This window comes from Sander vitreus, chromosome 7 (assembly GCF_031162955.1).
Source record: "Sander vitreus isolate 19-12246 chromosome 7, sanVit1, whole genome shotgun sequence".
NCBI classification, from domain to species: Eukaryota; Metazoa; Chordata; class Actinopteri; order Perciformes; family Percidae; genus Sander; species Sander vitreus.
In genome coordinates, this window is record NC_135861.1 from 29341732 (window position 1) to 29362746 (window position 21015).

Sequence of the window (21015 nt, forward strand, 5' to 3'; positions counted from 1 at the left end):
GTGGACTATAACTAAGTACATTTACTCAAGTACTGTACTTGAGTACAAATATTAGGTGCCACTTACTACTTCTACTCCACTACATTTCAGAGGGCAATATCGTAGTTTTCTGAAAACTGTAGATTGTCGCACACAAACCATAGGAAGAGCTTATAAAATATGATGCTTTGTTATGGATTAAACTACCCAACAGGTTATACAATTGGAGCAGAAACTATTTTTTTAGTTTATTAACAATGTTTTTTTTTTGTTTTAAAAAAATGCAGAACCACCAAACATGTAAAGGCTGGGTATCTTTGAAAAATCTTCGATCCCAATACCGGTACTGATAGCGATACCGTGACTTCGATACCGGTTCCTAAAATATACTTTTTTTTCGATACCAATTTATAAAACAAAAAGAAATGACAACATTACGGCACGAATCTTTTCATTTATGTTTCCGCTCCTACTACGTCTCTGTGTAACGTAGAGTTTTTCCTGCGCGTCTCTACGACGTGTAACGTTAGACAGCCAATCACAGACATTATTAGATCTTGGTAGAAGCATGCTGCGTGCTGATTGGCTCAGTGACGCTGATGAGATTTACCCCTTAGGTATTGAAATTGGGTGTTGAATGACGAGGCATTTGTCGATACTCGATTCTAAGGAGGCAATTCGGTCGTTGCTAAAAAGTGTTGAATTCAGTACCCAGCTCTATGTATGGGTAATACAAATCTAATGATATAATATATAATAGCATAGCAGTCACAGGGGGACATTCTTCTACTAGTACTTTTAAGTAAAAACTTTTAAAAAACTTTTACTTTTGAGTAAATTTTTTTGAGTCAGCTGCGTGGCGTGTCCGTTTTTATTTCGGCTCCCATGTTAACATAACAGGTTAGAGCTTGCACGCTGCTTGCGTGACACGCGTGCATGCTAGAAATAGGGCCGACGCCTGTTTTTCATGTGACACGCAAGCGTGTTGGAAGAGTTTCCAGGCAAAATAGAATAGGAAAAGATGTTTGTCATTTTGACACGAATACATATTAATAAATGACATGTTGATGTTTGAATGTCTCTAGGTTTTGACATAAATGTAATTTAAAAAAAAAAAAAAAAAAATTATAATAATTATCAATTTTCAAATATTGCACCTGTCAATACAGAACGAAATATTCTGTAGCCTATTTTGCCGTCAATACTGCCGACGTTGTCTTTGCTGTGATCAAATCAGTATATAGTTATGTTTAACATGAAGTATACTACTGCTTGAGTGCAGTCGATTGGGAAACATACATGTGTACAGACAAGGCTAGCAGCAGCAGCAGCGCCACGTCGGACACGTTTCTGGTGTGCAAAGACATAGAAAACGCCACGCAGCCGCCACGCAACAGCGGCTGTACAGTGTATCTGCCAGCAGAACTCTGTGGAAGGAGCTCCCTGGCACTGCAGCCACGCTGGGACACACTGAGCCTCTGCTCTGCCCCGTCAATGAGCCTCTGTATGCACAGTCCACTCCCTATGCACCACCATCAGGACTATACTGCAGTCTCTCTCTCTCTCTACATCTCTCTCTCTCTCTCTCTCTCTCTCTCTCTCTCTCTCTCTCTCTCTCTCTCTCTCTCTCAATTTGCTTTATTGGCATGACAAAATCAATACATCTGTGATGCCAAATTATATTAAGTGCAAACAACAACAAGGAGTAAATACATCTAATGTAAAAAATACAAGTAAACGGGATAATTATGATATAATATGTATCTCTTTCTCTACTTTTTCAGAGGATTTAAATTCAGAAATTAAAACAAGACATTTTCATGTAGCAACTTTTAAATGCCATGTGTCAGAAATTTCAAAAGGGCATTAAGACAAGATATAAAAGAAACGCCATATAGACCCATCAGAAATATAAATTTAGAGCTGCAACTTTTGATGTCAAACGCTGCAACGGTTAATCGATCAGTCATTTTTCAAGCAGCGACTCGAATCATTCTCTGGTTGCAGCTACTCCAAATGTGAGGATTCGCTGCTGTTTTCTGTTTCATATCATAGTTATCTGACAAAATAAAAGTTGTTCAGACAAAACAAGGCATCTGAAGACGTCATCTTAGACTAAACTAACCAATAGTAAAACTGGGGCGGACATTTCTCACTGTTGAGTAATCGAGTAAAACGATTGGCAGAATACTCTATTTATTTAAATGTCCCATGGCATGAAAATTTCACTTTGAGGGTTTTTTTTTAACATTAAGATGAGTCCCCCAGCCTGCATATGGTCCCCCAGTGGCTAGAAATGGCGATAGGTGTAAACCGAGCCCTGGGTATCCTGCTCTGCCTTTGAGACAATGAAAGCTCAGATGGGCCGATCTGGAATCTTCCCTTTATGACGTCATAAGGGGAAAGGTTACCTCCCCTTTCTCTGCTTTGCCCGCCCAGAGAATTTGGCCCACCCATGAGAGAGAGAGAGACATCATGGCTTGCAAACAAGCGAAGCATGGCAGTTGGTCAAGGCCACACCCCCACCCTCCACCTTGCCCCCCCTCTCTCCTCCTCAATAGCATTTAAAGCTACAGACACAGAAATGGCACATCCTAAGGAAAGCTCATTGTGGGACTGGCTCTAGTGGCTGTAATTCTGAAAGAGACTTCAGATACAGTATTAGGGGACCACTAAGGTCTATATAAAAGAGACTTCAGATACAGTATTAGGGGACCACTAAGGCCTATATAAAAGAGACTTCAGATACAGTATTAGGGGACCACTAAGGCCTATATAAGAGAGACTTCAGATACAGTATTAGGGGACCACTAAGGCCTATATAAAAGAGACTTCAGATACAGTATTAGGGGACCACTAAGGTCTATATAAAAGAGACTTCAGATACAGTATTAGGGGACCACTAAGGTCTATATAAAAGAGACTTCAGATACAGTATTTAGGGGACCACTAAGGCCTATAAAAGAGACTTCAGATACAGTATTAGGGGACCACTAAGGTCTATATAAAACAGACTTCAGATACAGTATTAGGGGACCACTAAGGTCTATAAAAGAGACTTCAGATACAGTATTAGGGGACCACTAAGGTCTATATAAAAGAGACTTCAGATACAGTATTAGGGGACCACTAAGGTCTATAAAAGAGACTTCAGATACAGTATTAGGGGACCACTAAGGTCTATATAAAAGCATCCAAAAAGCAGCATGTCATAGGACCTTTTAAAATAATCCTTAGTTGCAGTATTTTGTCCCTAAACATTTCAGTGTTTTAATAAATTAACTTCAGAATTTAAAAATCAATTATTTGCCACACAGTGCAGAGATCGGAGCACTGGAGTGATTTCTAATATTAATAGTGGCTGAAGCCTTCATGTTCTTTCATCAGTGGATCGGCTCTTTGATCACAAATCAATAGGTTCTTAAATCCAGCACTTGTTGGATTCTGTTTGAATGGGACATAACTGGTTTTAAGAGCTGTTTCTTTCTGGTGGCATTTTCACTGAGGCCTGGGACATAAACTCGGCACATCAAAGCGAAACCACAGCAGCACAACCACATTTTCATGTTTATATTTAGCTGCACTTTTGTTTGTCTTTTGCTCCACGCTGTAATTTCCATGTGGGTGTTCGCACAGAGAGATGTGTGCATGCATCTGGGCCCTGCTGCCCCGAGCTTTAACGTGCATTAGGGAAGAGAGAAGCTGGTATTTATAACCACTCGGTATCCAGGGTCAAACAGACTGCTAATACCTGCTTCCGTTCTTAGATGGGCTGCGATCGATCAGCCCTCCATTATACGTGTAGCTTCAGCTGCGTTCGGTCAATGGCAGCTCAATAAGCACCCTACACTTTGCTGCTGCTTAGGTCTGTCAGCCCGGGTTCACAATCCGCAGTGACGTTCAATAATCTTCCTGTAAACGCTTTGCAAACGGCTCCAGTTACACCAGGCCCAGCAGGTCTCTACTGATCTCTTATCAAACTATTGAACATTTCCCAGTACTGACTTTTATATATATTTATATATGTGTATGTATGTTTGATACCAGTGTCAATACGTATGCACCAAAATCAACATGATGCAGCATTAGGGCTGCAACTAACTATTTAAATTATAGATTAATCTGCTGATTATTTTCTCGATTAATCAAATTGTTTTAGTCTATAAAACAAAAACTGTTCATGTGATGTCTTCAAATGTACAATCTATAGCCCAATTATATTCAGTTTACAATAATAATAATAATAATAATAATATGACATGGAGTAAAATATCTTTCTTTACATTAAGAAGCTGGAAGGTTCGGCACTTTTGCTTGAAAAATGACAATGATTGATTAGATAAATAATTGCTGACTGAAATAATTGACTTGAAGAAAATGTTTTATTTTTTTTATTTTAAAGCATAAGGCTGCTGTTCTGTATTTTTTATTATTATTATTATTATTAAATCCCATGAAAAGACCAAATCCAACAATTTGTTTTCTGTTCTCTCAGTCCAAAGATAATTCATTCCTACTGAAGACCTAAATCTTTATAGCGGTTATAATCAATATTTTTATACTAACAATGAATCAAAAGATGTATGTGAAAGGGAAGTATAATTATCACTTGAATCTGCCTTCAGCTCGGCAGAGCTTTTTTAGCGTGTTCAGCTCATTGTTTTTGTTTGACGGGTACAACTTTATGTTTCGGTTCACCCTCACCGCTCTGATAAACTCACTCAAGCTCAGCAGCAAGCCGCAGACAGACTAGGGCTGGGTATGGTTTAAAATAAAAAAATAAAATACGATGCCAGTGCCATTAAAGTGATACTGATAGAGAACTTCATTTCAAATAATCCTTCCGCATTTTATGCATTTATTTTTATCCCACGCCACAGGTGTTTGAATATTTTTGGTGGCATCTTGGCACGCCGAACTGCCAGCTCCGTCAAATACGCCGTGCTCGACTTGTTGAAACTGTTTGGTTTGTAGCTGCTGCGGTAGTGGGCCAATCACACCGTTGCATTAAATTAAAGAACGCTTGCAGTGATTGGCTGCGAGCAAAACCACACAAATAGTCATGATTTTCTAGATCCGGGTGAACACAGTTAGAGAACAGCTGGTGAACATAGTGGAGCATTTAGCAGCTAGAGAGACACATATGTCACTCAGGAGTTATTGGAGACCAAAAACAGAGCTTGTACTTAAATTCATCAGGTGGACAAAAACACAACACCAAATAAATGCTAATGTTGCTCCATAACTGCTGGATGTGTAAATAGACTGATTGTTGTATTGTGTGCTGTGATGTTTGAAAAAGGCTTAATTTTTGGCAAACGTTACCTAAACGGGAAGGTTGTGGTGCATTTGTCGGGGACTGTTTTCAGGGGCGGATTAATTCCACATTTGGTGCTCTAGTATTTGTGGCAGCAGGACGGGGTGTGTGCGATTGAGTCAAAATGAACCACAGTGTGTGTATGTTCATGGGGATGAAGGAACATGTCGCCCAGGGCAACAGTGTGGCTCAGTGATGTGTTTTAATGGACAATGGCGCTCTGTGGCACAGATGAAGAAGATATGTATCAGGCTGTGGATCACAGAAAATACTTGTTAGTAGATACATTCAGTGTTGGTTTTGGATATTTTCATGGAATTTAATGCCAATACAGAATAGAAGATATCAATACCAAATGTCTGTTCAAAGAATTAGTAAAAGAAAGTTTTGATAATCTGACCAAGAATTTAGGTTCTTTGCAGTTTTTGAGTGCGAAAGGCACATTTCGGTTGGTTCGGTACTCAGCCCTCTAAATATTTAAAAGTTTTTGTATTAATTTACACATACACTGGTTTGTTTGTGTGCATGTCACCTGTTGCCAGATTCAGAGGTTGACTGGCCACAGAATCAGGCTTATCTCATCCGCTCTAATTACTCCTTAAGATGCGACGGTTGGATCTGGGGCCACATCAACACACCTACTTCCCCTCTGACACACACACACACACACACACACACACACACACACACACACACACACACATATTCTCTCCAGATGGCCGCCCACCTAGAGCCAGGTTCTGTCTTTGTTTCTGCCTGTTAAAAGGAAGGTTTTCCTCGCTCACTCTTGAATTGTTGGGTCTCTGTATATTATAGTGTGGTCTAGACCTACATCTGTACATCAGTGTCCTGAGATAACGTCTGTTATGATTTGACACTATGAATTGAATTGAAAACTTCTCTTTCTACTCAGTCAATGAAAATGATGCAGAATGGATGGATGGATGCGTTTGCTCAGTAATCCTTATCACCCAGTAGATTTGATGCCTCCGCCCTGTACATGTGGACTGTCCATGTCCAAACTCTGAAGCAGTGTTGAAGTGAGATGTTGTGGCTGTCAGATAAACAGAATACAAACGTAGTGTAGTGGTGATAATGATGTTAACGTCAGTGTTGGAGATGAGAAAAGCAGAGCTCAGCTTCCTTAACTGGTGTTTGTTTTGGTCAGACGGGTGGGGTTTACTGTAGCAGGATGGAGGGGCTGAAACATGTAGATCGACAGAAAATCAAACATTTTAATGAATCGTTTAGGTAATTTACGATGTAAACGTCCAGGGTTTCCTTCCTTGGAATGTGAAGGTTTGCTGCTTTTCTTTGTTTTATACCAGATTAGATTAAATTCAACGTTATCGTCATTGCAGAGTACAAGTCATAGACTGTAACAATAGTGGACGTAGCATCCGCGACGTCAAACCATTGGCGTGCGGATGGCTGTTTTGAGGCCTCGAGTCTGGCGATACGGGCGTCACCATCTTGTTTTTTTTGCAACCGAATGTGACGATTGGTGACGAGAGGGTGGTGTTAAGGAAAAACTCCGGAGCAGCACAACTCATTTCACCTACGTGAATACGTGAGGAGACAATCAAGCAGGCAGTACAGTTTAACCACGATGTGTTATTGTGCAGTTCCGCCCCAACTCTCTGAAGTTCTTTCTTCCTCAAGGTGTATTTAAACTCATGCTGGAGGCATTAAGTTTAACTGAACCTTTTAAGATAAACAAAGATATGGCAGTCGCCTACCTATCTCTCTCTCTGGGAAGTAGGCTAAAGTGTGGCTGGCCCACCGACCTCCAAAAGGAGACAGTCCTGAGACAAAACATTGTCTTATCATACAGCTGCCTAGATTCCCTGAATCTGTACAGAGACAAACCTAATTATACATGAACAGGTTTGGTTATTAGAGACTGGCCGAACATTCTTGTCCCCTGACCTGTGACCTATGAATGACCTGATGTTGTCTAAGCTTTCCCTTTAGTCTCATTATACCACAACATGATGTTTCCGGAAATTCCACCACGGGTGGAGCTGGGGAGGATGGTGCGGCCAAGCCAGTGTTGTTTATGGTTGCAATGGCGCTGCGCTAAGCTAAACGCTAAAGAGGGAACATTTTTCAACCCTTCAGAAGCAAGTCATACAGCGGAGATTTACTGGCGGGTAAACGCAGACCTCCGGGTACTGGCGCCATTCATCTGCATGTACGGCAGAACAGAACATTTAAGTTAAAGTTACCAGCGAAAGCTAGCGGTAGCAGTAGCTAGCTTGGTTGGCAGAACGCTGAATAAGGCATTTTTAGGGCGACCAAAATGTTGCAGTTAACTTTGATGAAGTGAAAACACACAGTGAGAGGGTATAAGTTTAAGATGAAACACAGACAACACCCAAAAGCAAGTTGAGATCTATTTTAATCCACATAAGTCCACAGCGCCTTGGTTAGCATTGCTAAACCTCTGTCCTGATTGACAGGTCGGCATGTAGCCACGCCCCCAAAGCATCCCCTGCTTTATTGTCTATTTTAAAATAAATGGGACCACAATTTACTAAATGAGTATCATGCTGTGTCCCTAAACTCATTATGAAAATGTTTACTGAGCTAATAAGTCAAGTGAGAGTTAGGCTCACAATTTCCTGACATTTTTTTGACTAAAGAATTAATCAGCGGCGTTACCTCCGACAGAACTTGACTTGTTGATATCTTCTTGTCACTGTCTTAATGTTATGGTGCCCCAGCTGAAGATATGGGTGATAAAATCCCCCACTTTTCAAAATCCTGTGTGTGTCCCACACAGGATAGTGTCTCCACTTCTACAGTTTTATATACCGGTACTTTTATTTATGTAATCTCTCTGAACAGCGTCCTCTTACCGTGCAGCCGCCAACATCTAGATGACAGAAGCCCTGATTTGATCAACATGTTGATTCATCCATTATTACTGCGGGCTCACAGCAATGAGCTTTACAAGCGATGCTCTTGCCCTGGGTTTTACCTCGCAGGCTACATAAAGGCTGCCCTATGTGATTGGTGGAGCTTGTTGGGGGAGGAAGACACTGCTCAGGGCTAAAAGGAAAAATAAACACTTGAGCATTTTTAAATTGTTTGTTGGATTACGATTATTATAGAAAGCACAATAACCTAGTTCAATGTCAGTCATGATTAGAAAAGTGATTTAAAGATTTATTGTGATATATAATACATAACATTTTGAAAATATTATGGAGTTACTGGCTTCTGAGGATTTATTTTGCTTTCAACAGGCAGTGGTGTTATTTCTGGAGATTAGAAAAGAGCGCTTTTTATAATGTGGTGTGTTCTAGATTGATCTAAAAGTAGTTGTTTTTTTGTACAATGAAGTGAAAGCCCCTGACTTTATAATGTCCTCCCACTATTGAAACCTGACCTCAGTCCTTACAGGAGCAGGTATGGGTGCACGGATACCTCAACTCAGGGTATCTGCTGATACAGGGCATTGATTTTATACTGTAATGCCTCACTGCTTGGAGCTCATTGCAATTCTTTTTATGTAGGGTAGTCTCGCTTTGCCAGACCTTTCTCCACAGCGCTGCGGAGGAGGGTCTGGCTAGTCCAAACAGCATTCTGGGATGGGAGAAAGACGAGCTCTGGTTTATTGGCATTTCTTTCAAACCACTCACAATCGTCTTAGGAGGTGCAAAGCGCCTCTGCAAAATAGCCTCGGGAAGGACCTTGTTTTGGCGGAACGTGTGTACGTTCAAAAGTTGTTGTTTTAGTCGTGCGAGAGAAAACTCAGATTGGACAGATAGTCTAGCTAGCTGTCTGGGTTTACTCTGCAGAGATCTGAGGAGCAGTTAACTATAGTCCTCAGAAATCCACCAGAGTTTAGAACGGCAACACAAAGACAGAGGAAGGTGACGGACATCCGGCGGAACCTTTGGCGGCACCGGAACAATCCTGGAAATGAAAAGTCATCAATATAGACATATGCAGATATATGTAGGGTCACATGCGACTAGGGGGTGCTGAACTGAGTCGGAAGCTTGTGGTGATTAAATGAAAGTTACCGGGGCGCCCTGGTAGCTCACATGGTAGAGCGTGCACCCCATCTGCCAGGGCTCAGTCTTTACTGCAGCGGCCCAGGGTTTAAATCTGACCTGTGGCCCTTTGTCTTCCCCCTCTCTCTCTCCCCCCTTTCCTGCCTGCAGCTGGCCTATTGATTTAAGGTGAAATGTCAAAAAATAACCTTTAAAAATAAAGTTACTGATAACAGAAGCATTTAATTTTTTTGTATCATATTGGCAAAGAAATTGTATTTAATGTGCTGCATATTAGACCGGTGTGTAGGAGCGGGTTAGCAGCTTGTGACTGCTCACCTGTGAGCTATGTAACAAATCTGTTTGTAATTACAGTTTGACCCAGATCAGATGTGTGATTTGAATCAAAAAGAATCAGCGGTGTCTTGCAAATGAGAAGAACACATTATAGAGAGGCAATCCTAGCTACTGCGCAGGGCAGCAAACAGAAACAGAGGACGTTCTCCTAACGTCAGTCACCTTGCAGAGCAGCTGATGTTTTATCGCTGTGCGTTGTTTCCAGAAGCTGGCTTTTTTTTCCCTTTTCTTTTTGCTGGAGAGATGTGTGTGTGTGTGTGTGACGTGATAGTTGCAGTGTCACCTTGTGTGTTTCCAGATGAGAACAATGTCTGATGAGACAGAACAGAGGATGTGTGATGAAGACTTTGGCTCGGACGAGGAAGGAGAGGAGGGAGACGTGGAGTCGTTCCTGGAGGACAACAGCAGCGAGCTCGTGGACCGGCTGAGGGAGCTGGAGGTGAGGCGGCCGACAAAACACACTCTGCAATGCTAGTTATAAGTATATAATTGACGCATGATTCTGCCATGATGGTCAAAATCTGCCAGTCAAAACCACAGTAAACATAAAAGTATATCAAATAAAAATACTGCAATTATCCTTTTTTTTTATATATATATATATATATATATATAATAAAATCTCTATTGAATTGTCCAATGTATACCCCCCCCAACAGGCTATAGCAATTCATTTAAAATGTAAAAAATAATCATAGGGAAAAAAATACAAAGCGAAACAAATTACCCAAATGCATAAAAATGTTTGTACAACTCATAAGATCTGAAGTCCCTGCACAAATGGGTGATATTTTTATCTGTAGAAATAAAATAAATGCGGATATAAAATGAAATGCAGTAAACCCTTTATTTCATCTTTATTTTGTTTTTTCCCCAAAAAAATGGGAAATTCTGGTGTTGCAGCAGCAAAAATATCAGACACACATCACACATACGGAATATACATGAAGTAAAAGGATACAATATACATGAAATAATAATAGGATAGAATATAAGAACAAATAGTTTAAAATATCTGTAAGTTGGGAATAAAAAGTGTACAACTGTTTAAATAGTATTTATAAAGCTGTAGGTAAACAAACCTATTGTGCAAGTTTTGATGTCTATGAGTCGTATCTGTCACTCATTGCTCATTGCCTGTGACCGTTTGGCCTGCACTCTGAACTGGATGTTTTGGTACAAACCCAGTACAAAAAACCGTCTCATGAAAAACAACTGCAGTGTCGGAGTCTTATGTGAAACGAAATTTAGTCTAAAAGATCTGTGTTACATTCAGAGAAACTGACATTAGCTATAAAAAAAAAAAAAAAAAAAAAAGTTTAGAAAAAGGCCTTGTTTGATTATTTGTTATAGGTTTTAAGGTGAGTTAAGTGTTTTTATAAATCTGTGGTGTTTTCAAGGAAAATGTGTACATTTGGGAGAGTTGGATGAGAAGATTGATACCACTTGTTTGTAGATAAGATGAGAGAGTGGAGTTAAGCAGCTTATGCATCTAGATCTGTACAATGTTAACAAAGTCTACCTCCCAGCCCCCCTCTAAAGGCAAGCTCACAAATGAACACGGGGGCCTATCTTGCACCCGGCGCAAGTGTCTTTGCTAGTTTAAGACCGGCCATGGTGTCAATTTCCGTCCAGCGCTAGCCTATTCATCTTAAATGCACCTGCACCCATCTGTCTTCATGCTGGCGATGCTGGTCTTCTGAGGAGGTGTGTTCAGGTGAATTCTTGGCGTATTGCTATCTTGAGGCAGCGTGAAGTGATCGCGCCATTGATCAACAAAACCTGGTCTAAAGTCATGGCGCAGCATTTCATTGTGTTTTAACAGGTGAGTCAAATGTGCCTAGGCTGTGCACAGCGCGCCTACTATACTTGACCGCACACACAGGAAACGCCTTTTACAAACATGCAAAAAGATTACAAAATAAAAATGTTAAGGTGCAAATCCTCCATCATAATAACCATGCCCCAAGGCACTAAGCAACTGGCTTTTAAAGGGAATGGGATGACCCTCTGATTGTTTTATTGCACATTCGCCCAAAACACACCTAGATGTGAGCGACACCTGAGTACAACCCTTACTGATTATGATCAGGCGCACGAGACCCTTTCTACCACCGTCAAACTAGCAAAAGTGGATTTGGACACACCCTAAACGCACCTGCGCCAGGCGCTTCACGCCGTGCGCTTAGATCGTTAAAATAAGGCCCTTTGTGTCTTATTTGTTTAAACTGAGCAAAAACAGAAGTGTAAAGACAATTCGCCGTTTTCTGAGATTTTATGTACTGGACTATTTCTTGACTGGGACCAGTAACTTCCTTAAGTCTCTACTGGTCGCATAACAACTGGTCTTGCGTATTTCTATTTTTTCGGTTGGATGGTTATGAAAACATTTGTGCCATGAAACTGTTTCATGGCTGATTTTATTTGTTTGTTATTTATTTGCCTTGTTATGTTATATAAGAAGTTACACTTTGTTCATGTCTGACAAACGTTTCACTAATGCAACTGTGTTTTTGGTGTCTTAAAAGTCCATGTGGGCTGGGCAGGTATATGTGCAGGACATGTAAAATCACATGACTAACTAAATAACGGTGGTATGCGTTTTCTTTTGTTGTTTTGCTCCCAGGCAGAAAACTCTGCTCTGATGTTGGCCAATGAGAGTCAGAGAGAGGCTTATGAGAGATGCTTGGATGAGGTGAGTTCATGTTGCAGAATGTTATTTAGAAACGTAAGACTTGTCATTATAAATTCTGCTAAGTCAAGTCATTCTGTGTAAAATGTAATGTCACCAGGTGGCCAACCACGTGGTCCAAGCTCTGCTGAATCAAAAGGTAACATACAGCCCTATTTCGGCTTCTCATTTTGGTATTTGAACCAACTGAAGTGTGTCAGTGGTCTTACTGCTCCGTGTGTCACTGAACAGGATCTGAGAGAGGAGTGCATCAAGCTGAAGATGCTGGTGTTTGACCTGGAGAGACAGAACAGAGCACTTTGTGAGCTCTTTCAGCAGAAACTGCCCAACCACCCCACTGCTCACTACCAGGTAAATCAACTGTAGGGCATAGACATTGTGAACGTCTTCCACAGCTGCATTCACATCCTTTTTTTTTTAAAGTAAAATTAGTAATATAATAATGTAAAAATGGAGCCTACCAGGGCGCCCCCATATACTGAGGCTCAGTCCTTACCCGGGTTACAGTCTGCCCCGTGGCCCTTTGCTGCATGTCCCCCTCTCTCTCCCCACATCCTATCCTATCTTAATAAAACTCCACCACAAGTAAAAGTGAATCCTCACCCAATTTTACACATCAAGGTCTGTTTACAAGTCATGCAGAGTACTAGTGCATGTAAACAAAGTTATTAATAGCCTTTATTGTCATTGTACAGAATACAACAAAACAGCTGTCAGACATATGTAGTGGAGTAAAAGTATAAAATGGCATAAAATGGACATTCTCATTCAAAGTAGAAGTACCTCAGACATTAATTAAGTACAGTACTTGGGTAAATGTACACAGTGCACAGCTCTGATTCTGGAGCTGCTGATTTTTCACCTCAGCCTCATTCTTTCAGACGCTGCGGCTGAGTCAGTTTCTCTCAGGCTTTTCCCTTCTGCTCTATATTGTTCCAACAGATTTCAGGACAATGTAGCTCCTACTTGTCTTTGTATACAATAGTCTGTAGTGTATACAGTGTCATAATAATTGCCTCATGAATCTCCCATTACAGGTCCAGGCGGGACCCCTCCCAGACTACAATGCACAGCTTCACAATGACTCTGCAAAACAGGCGGAGCCTGCACAGACTGAAGCACAAGCCAAGGTGATTATTGCAAAGCATTGAGAGTGAAACAGTGGGGTAATATCCAAGCCTCTGAGTGAGACCCGTGTGTGACGTTATAACATGCTCTGACATTTGTTCTGTTTTCAACTATTGTGCTTTAAAAAGCTAATCTGCTCTGCACTCATTTCCTGCACGCACTCCAAAGGTCTCGGTGAACTTAATTGTTTGGCTCTCAGTGAACTGAATGCTGATAGAGATTTCTTTCTGCCCAAAGGGAAATGGCTACCGCACACAACATGCCTCCCCGGGCCCCCGGGGCCCTGCGGCCTCCATGGAGGCCCTGTCTCCCTTCTTCAAGAAGAAAGCACACATCTTGGAGGTCCTCCGCAAGATGGAGGAGACGGACCCCCTGAAGTTCCACCCGTCCACCACCAGCTTGTCTTTCTGCGACTACAGCCAGGTGCTCATGTCCACAGAGGCTGTTTTGGCCACGGTGGACCCCCTTCCATTAGCGTGCAAATCCCAGCACACACACTGCCACTGCGCCCGCTCCGACACTGACTCGCACCAGCACGTCAACGGCGACGGGGCGCTGAAGTGCGAGGGAGGGAATACCTGCTGTTTACACTGCAAGAGGAGCCCAGACAGTCCTCCAAAGCCATGCAACCACGTCTGTAGTCCTTTGAAAGCCACCTCAGCCACGCAGAGCCATGGAGCTCCTACAGCTGCTAAAAGCGAATGTCACAGTAAGAGCAGAAGAGCCGAGTCTGTCCCCCCCCTTAAACAATGCACCAAGAATGAAGCCCACCAGCAACCAGCAGGCGGCGCCGCCCACTCATCCGTCCCAGAAACAGGCGATGGATCAGCCGTGGGGCTGATGGAAGTGGAGCAAGAGCAGGACAGCTCCGAGAGTTGTCCAAACGCTAGTGCCTCTGAAGAGCTCACTGGTTTCTGTCCCACCCCCCACCTGCCCAGCTCTGTGAAGGAGAGCGCACAGATCTCCCACTGTGACACTGAGACCAGTGACGACGTTCACAACGGCGTCGACACCGCCACGTCCAACGACCCGTCAGCCGTCCCCGAGAAGGACGTCCCAGATCAGGACGCTTCTTCCGTGAGAGCCGGCGCCTCCGTCAGCCCCAGCGCGTCCTGCCTCAGCGACGTCAAAACCGCCGCCATCAACTCGCCGTCCAAACTGCTCAAGTTCCTGAAGATTCCCTCGATAGGGGAGAAGTCTCAGCCTTCAGCGTCCGCCGTCCGCCTGAGCCCCCAGCTCACTCGCAGCTCCAGGATCCCCTGTCGCACCAACAACTACGAGGTGTACCACTCTCCTGTTCCCACGCGCAGAGCCACCACCACAGAACGGTGCAGGCAGCCCCCTCCCCCGCCCGCCAGGTCTGAGTCCTACCCCGCCACACACTCGGCCCCAACCTCCCCTCCTCAGCCCGAAGACATCTGCTCCCCGCCCGCTAAGGAAATAAGCTACAGCAGCCTCTCTGCACCTAAAGCCAGCGCCGCTTCAAAGATGGGCACTCCCTCCTCCACGTCCTCCTCCTCACCCAAAGTCTCTCGGAGGGTCCCTCATTATGAAAATGTCTGTGTTATGTCTACCAACTCCAGAGAGGAGGAACCAACCCCGGGCCACGAGAAAAGAACCACCCTTCCATCCCAAGCCAAGGCGAACGGCGGCGAGAGGAAGCTCATAAAGTCGCTCCCAGAAAGTGACCTCAACACTCCTCCTCAACGAAAGCAGTCGTCTTCTTCCACGTCAGAGTCCTCATCGGATGACGAAGAGGATTCCGACAGCCCGGTGTGGGTCAACCATCACAGCCTGCCCAACACATCCGTCCATGGCAAGGCCTTGCAGGGCAGAGCCAACTACTCCATAACCCGAGAGAAACAGGAGGCGGATGTGCGGGAGATCACCGTGCAGAGCTGCGAGGTTGCCCAGGCGCCGCCTCCGCCTCCAGTCAGGAGGAGCGACTCCTCTTCGATCCCCAAGAGGCCTGTGGCCGTGGCAGTGAGACCCCAGGCTGACTCCAGCCACCACGCTTTTAAAGACAGGCTTGCTGCACTGGGAAAGCTACGGAGCTCCGAGGATTTACAAGTGGGTCTCAGGCCAGTCGACGCGGTGAATGAGGGCACCTACGGGGAAGAGAGGAGTAAGACAGCGGAGAGGCCCATGGAGCTCCATAAAGAGGAGCAGAGACATTCAAAATACACAGACTCTTTGGATGGTAAACCCAAAGTTAGTAGTGTCGGTTTGAAGTACCCGGGCTTGTCTCAGCTTCACGAACAGGCTGTAAAGTCTTCGGGTGCTGCGGTGGTTAAACAAGAATTGTGTGCTACCAAGACAGAAGTCTCAAAGAGTAAAATCGGTCTTCCGTCCCCCAACACCGATGCTCCGCAGGTACTACGCAACAACATTAAGTGTCCTGGCTCCCTGAATCTGGCCCATAACCTTAAACCAGTTGTTGGTCCTCACAGTAGCAACAGCCCCAACAAAATCCCCCCAAAGTCGCCGTCCAAGCCTTGCCAGGGCCCGTCCGTCCACAGAGGGGGGAAGCCCGCAGAGGCCCCGCGTTACTCGTCCAAATCCGAGGAGAGGACCAAGATCGGCGGGAAAGGGAAAAAGAATCCGATGTTCGGAGACAGCCTGCCACCTCCTCCTCCGAGACCTCCGACGTCGGAGGCGGAGAAGCCGCTGCCACCGGCCCCCAGCCCGCAGTCGGCCATCGAGCAGAAGGTGATGAAGGGCATCGAGGAGAACATGCTGAAGCTCCAGGAGCAGGACAGAGGGGGCCCGGGCAGCGAGGTCAAGCAGAAAGCCTCCAATGGCATCGCCAGCTGGTTCGGCCTGAAGAAGAGCAAGCTGCCCGCACTGAGCCGCAAGATGGACGCCGCCAAAGCAAAGGAGGAGAAGAAGGAGTGGCGGATCAACATCCCGTCGGTGGGCCGGGACTCTGGGAAGGTGGCCAGCAGGTGTAAAGAAGGAGTGGAAGGTCTGAACATCTCGACTCTGATGGAGAAGGCGGAGGGGCTGCGGAGGGCGCTGGAGGAGGAGCGGGCGTACGTGGAGCGCTCGGGGAGGGGCCACTCCTGCGAGGTGGTGATGGACCCCGCCCAGGGACAGCTGGCTGTCATGTACAGGGGGGAGCGCTCAGACAACTTCATGCAACAGCTGCTCAACAGGTGAGGACTACTACAACAACAGGGTCTTAAAAAGTCTAAAATTTCAAAATCAAAAGTTTAGGCCTTAAAAAGTCTTATATTTTGCTCAAGTATTGTGTTCTAGGTCCTAAATCATTTTAAACGTCTTAATTTTCCCACGTCCATGCAACGCTACCTCTAATGTTCGTTTTTATTTTTATTTTTTTTTGATTCTGTGGTCTTGTAGTTCTTTCTTTCGCTAGTCCAAATATAATTTGCTGTATTACGACTACAAATGAGACCAACATGCTACTTACATTGCAGCCTATCAGCTTTCGTGTTATTGGTGCGAGTCTCTTTTGGATTGTACCACAGACATAAAACTAATTTTATTCTTCTCAGCTATGGGGAAGTGCAAGTTAAACGATACTTGGCTTGAAAAAAAACTGAAATTACGGCTTAGTTGATGTTGTGATAAAGGTCTCAAATGTCATTCCTAATGGTCTTAAAAAGTCTTAAATTGACTCTAACTGAGAGACTGGTGGAGGTCCAGCAGCTCCACTCCCAGCTGGCCAAACAGGCGGAGCAGAGGACCACCCTCCTCAACAGGGTCAGGATGCCTTCGGCTCCCCTCAGGCCTCTTTTTGTCTTTTACAGCTGCTTGTATGTAATGTTATTTGTCTATGAGTCGTAATTACACGCTGTCGTGTCTCCGTATTTGTTTGGTGTCAAACAACAAATGTGTGTGTGTGTGTGTGTGTGTGATAATAATAATTCTTAAATCACGCAGCCCAGAACTGTGTATTTAATTGAATGTTTATACTGACAAACATCTGATGTTATGTTATTCGTGTGTATCTCGGTTTAACGGTATAATTGGAAAACACTCATAATTCCCTTCTCACAAGCGTTGCAACTTCTTGTCCCACACATGTACAGTAAATACCACTTAGTTGTGAAATTTATGTGATGTGATTTGTAATTTCTGACAGCCTCAAAAGATTTAAGAAGCTATTTCAGATGGTATTAAGTACAAGTGTGTGTCAGAGCTTGTTATAGTTGGTAGCTATGTTTCCATCCACTTGTCAATCGAATTATCTGAAGTTCGTTAAAAACATTCATGCAAATAAAGCTGGTGAAAGTGTAAAAAAAAAAAAAAATGTGACTTGGTGTAACCTGCAGAAACCCTGAACAACATGTGGGTTGTATGCTGCTACATGGCTGTCCACTGTTTCTAATACTTAGGATGGGTGCAGTAATAGAGTTTAATTACATTGTACTGTCAATTAGGGCTGGGCAATATACCGTATTTTCCAGACTATAAGTCGCTCCGAAGTATAAGTCGCATCAGTCAAAAAATGCGTCCTGAAGAGGAAAAAAAACATAAGTCGCACTGGACTATAAGTCGCATTTATTTAGAAATTTATTTCACAAAATCCAAGACCAAGAACAGACATTTAATCTGGAAAAGGCAAGTTATTAAACTACACAACAGCCCCCAGAACAAGGGGCTGAATACGGTAGGTGTCCTCTACGTTAACGTAATGTAACAGCACTGTTGACGAGCCTCTCCCAGCAGCACGTTGTTCAAGCACCCATCTGTGGACTCCTTCCTCCAGCTCTGGACATCTGGATTTCAGCGTGCGACTAGCTTTCTTTGTTTTCTTCATTGCAGTAAGACTAACCTTTTCGCCAGTCTCTCACAAGTTTCTCACTCACTCCAAACTTTCCTTCTGCTGCTCGATTACCGTTTTCGGCTGCATATTTTACTACCTGCAGTCTCCTGCAGTTTCTTTTCTTTCTCAGTTGTCTTTAGGAGCAGCATATAGTCGTCACAAGCCTAGAGCGCCTCTCCCGGCTGTAGACTGTAATGTTTTCAGCATGAAATAACATTTAAAACATGTTAAATTATATATATTTTGATATAGAAGTCGCACTTGACTATAAGTCGCAGGACCAGCCAAAGTATGGGGAAAAAAAAGTGCGACTTATAGTCCGGAAAATACAGTATCGTTATCGTGATGAGGCTAGATATCGTCTTAGTATATGACACTATCGTAATATGACCAGAATATCGTAATATGAATCAAGTGTGGTCTTTTCCTGGCTTTAAAGGCTGCATTACAGTAAAGTGATGTATTTTTCTGAACTTACCAGACTGTAACTGTTCTATGATTTGCCTTTACCCACTTAGTCATCGAACTCTGGAAAAGATGTGAGGTCTCCACCACCATAGAGTCTATTATCGATGAAAATGTATCACAAATCTCATTGTGTTAATATTTTATGAAAGCACCAATGGTCAACCCTACAATATTACCGCAATATCGACATTGAGGTATTTGGTTAAAAAATATCGTTATATTTGATTCTCTTCATATCACCCAGCCCTACAGTCAATTGTATGACGAATAAGAATAAAGTTTTGTTTTTTCATTTTCTTTCCATTTTTCTTCTTTCTTTTATTTGTCTCTATAATAACATTAGGAATAGTAGTTTCCCAAAATAGCAAATTATTTTGTATCAATGGCAAAATGCGAACACTATCAGTGGTGGAATGTAACAAAGTACAAATACTTTGTTACTTAAGTACATTTTTCACGTATCTGTACTTTACTTGTACTATGTAGAGTGGATGGGAAGGACGTGATCAGCATGCCGCAGCGCCGGCTCTCCTTCGACTGCAAGAGCTCCAAGCCGCTGTTCAGTCAGCAGGGCGACGTCATCAGTCACATGGCCAGTCGGGACGATATGGAGAAGGTGCGTCATCACAAGATTTTTTACATTTACAGTAGTGATAAAACAAACCGACACGGAAGAAGACCCGACTTGCTTTCGTTTAATGCATCGAGCTCTCAGGGTTCAGTGAAATTCAGTTCAGTACATTTACTCAAGTACAAATTCCAGTTTTATGCAACTTTATCCTCGTACGCCACTACATCTCAGGGGTACATATTTGACTTTTTACTCCACTACATTTATCTGACGGCTTCAGTTACTTTTCAGACGACAAGTTTTTCATCCCCTTCCTGTCCAGTGAAAACCATGTTTCTCCACATGTGGTGATTTTAAATTGATAAACGGAAAGACGAAGTGTTCCTTTATGTGTTGAGGAAGTTCTCCTCCCTCTTAAGCTGAATAAAGTCTTTAAAAAGCCTCCTGGATCAGCTGGAAAATACACCGTCACAAAGCTGAAAACAGGGCTGTTTTTCTGACACCATGAAGAGTTTTAAAACTTCAACGCTACAAACATATGATGATCTTATAGAATATGATGCATGGCTGTAGATTAAACTATCAACAGTATATAAAGGAGTTCAAATGAGCACAACCTGAACCATCTACAGCAGTAAAATACAACATACACATGAATGCAGAAGGAATATTAATCCAGAAACATCAGATAGAAGAGGAACACACTGACAGGGAACACTTCACTGCACAAGCAGTACTTTTACTTTTCATACTTTTATGTATTTAATGCTAATAATACATACGGTTTAAATACAGGACTTTTACTTGTAATAGAGCATTTCCACAGTGTGGTATTAGTACTTTTACTGAAGTAAAGGATCTGAATACTTCTTCCACCACTTCTGCGTTTTGTTCTACATCCCATCAACGTTCACGTCTAGACTTGGCTTCTAATCTGTTCAGCTAGTTTCCTGCATACTAATGTGAAGAGGCGACATTTAGCACATTCACTCCGTCTGCTGCTTTGCCGTTCTCTCATGCAGGGATCAGACAGAATCGGCAAGATCACATCAGACGAAAACCTCGCCGAGTCAGTTCACTCTCAACACTTCGCAGGTAAGGAAGTGTCTGCCAGGAATTTATCAGAGGGGGGAAATATCACACCCTTTTTGAAGGTTTCTGAGCATTACCGCCTTTTGGTAGACGTGTGTGGAACTAGTCTGGATAAAAGCTGAACGAATGTATAAAGAATTTCACAGAGGGGGGGAGTGGGCGAATGACACATTATCACATGGACACAGTAGTGGAATGTCCTGTACATTTACTCAAGTACTGTACTTTAGTTCAATTTAAAGATATTTGTACTCTACTAGGTAGGCAGATACTGTACTTTTTACTCCATTACATTTATTTCACAGCTATAGTTACCAGTTACTTAGCAGATTATGATTTTACAGTACATGCAACACTAATGATCAACTTAAATACTCAGTATATACAGTAAAGTATTTAAAATGAGCTTTTGGTCAAATGTTCCAATCTAACACTTTTCTAATCCCAAAACTATCAAACTGCAAATAAAATATATTTTAGCTAATATGTAAACTATGTAAAAAAAATAAATTAAAAAAAATCTTAACTTTTATCTCTTTTTTTCTTAAGTAACTGTTCATATTTAGATCTTGTTGCATGTATGTTTGTGTGTATTTACAGACCCCAGGAAGACTAGCA

At 42.9% G+C, this 21015-nt stretch overlaps 1 protein-coding gene across 4 annotated transcripts in view; it reads left to right on the forward strand.

The window, feature by feature from the left end:
- Positions 1-21015, forward strand: part of nckap5l (NCK-associated protein 5-like) — a 57931-nt gene that overhangs the window by 29515 nt on the left and 7401 nt on the right. For all 4 annotated transcript variants that reach the window (XM_078255864.1, XM_078255865.1, XM_078255862.1 and 1 more), the window contains 8 exons: positions 9956-10096; positions 12284-12352; positions 12450-12488; positions 12581-12700; positions 13387-13479; positions 13715-16632; positions 19221-19350; positions 20328-20400. In XM_078255864.1, the coding sequence (XP_078111990.1) occupies positions 9956-10096; positions 12284-12352; positions 12450-12488; positions 12581-12700; positions 13387-13479; positions 13715-16632; positions 19221-19350; positions 20328-20400 (3583 nt within the window). The remainder of the gene's footprint in view (positions 1-9955; positions 10097-12283; positions 12353-12449; positions 12489-12580; positions 12701-13386; positions 13480-13714; positions 16633-19220; positions 19351-20327; positions 20401-21015) is intronic.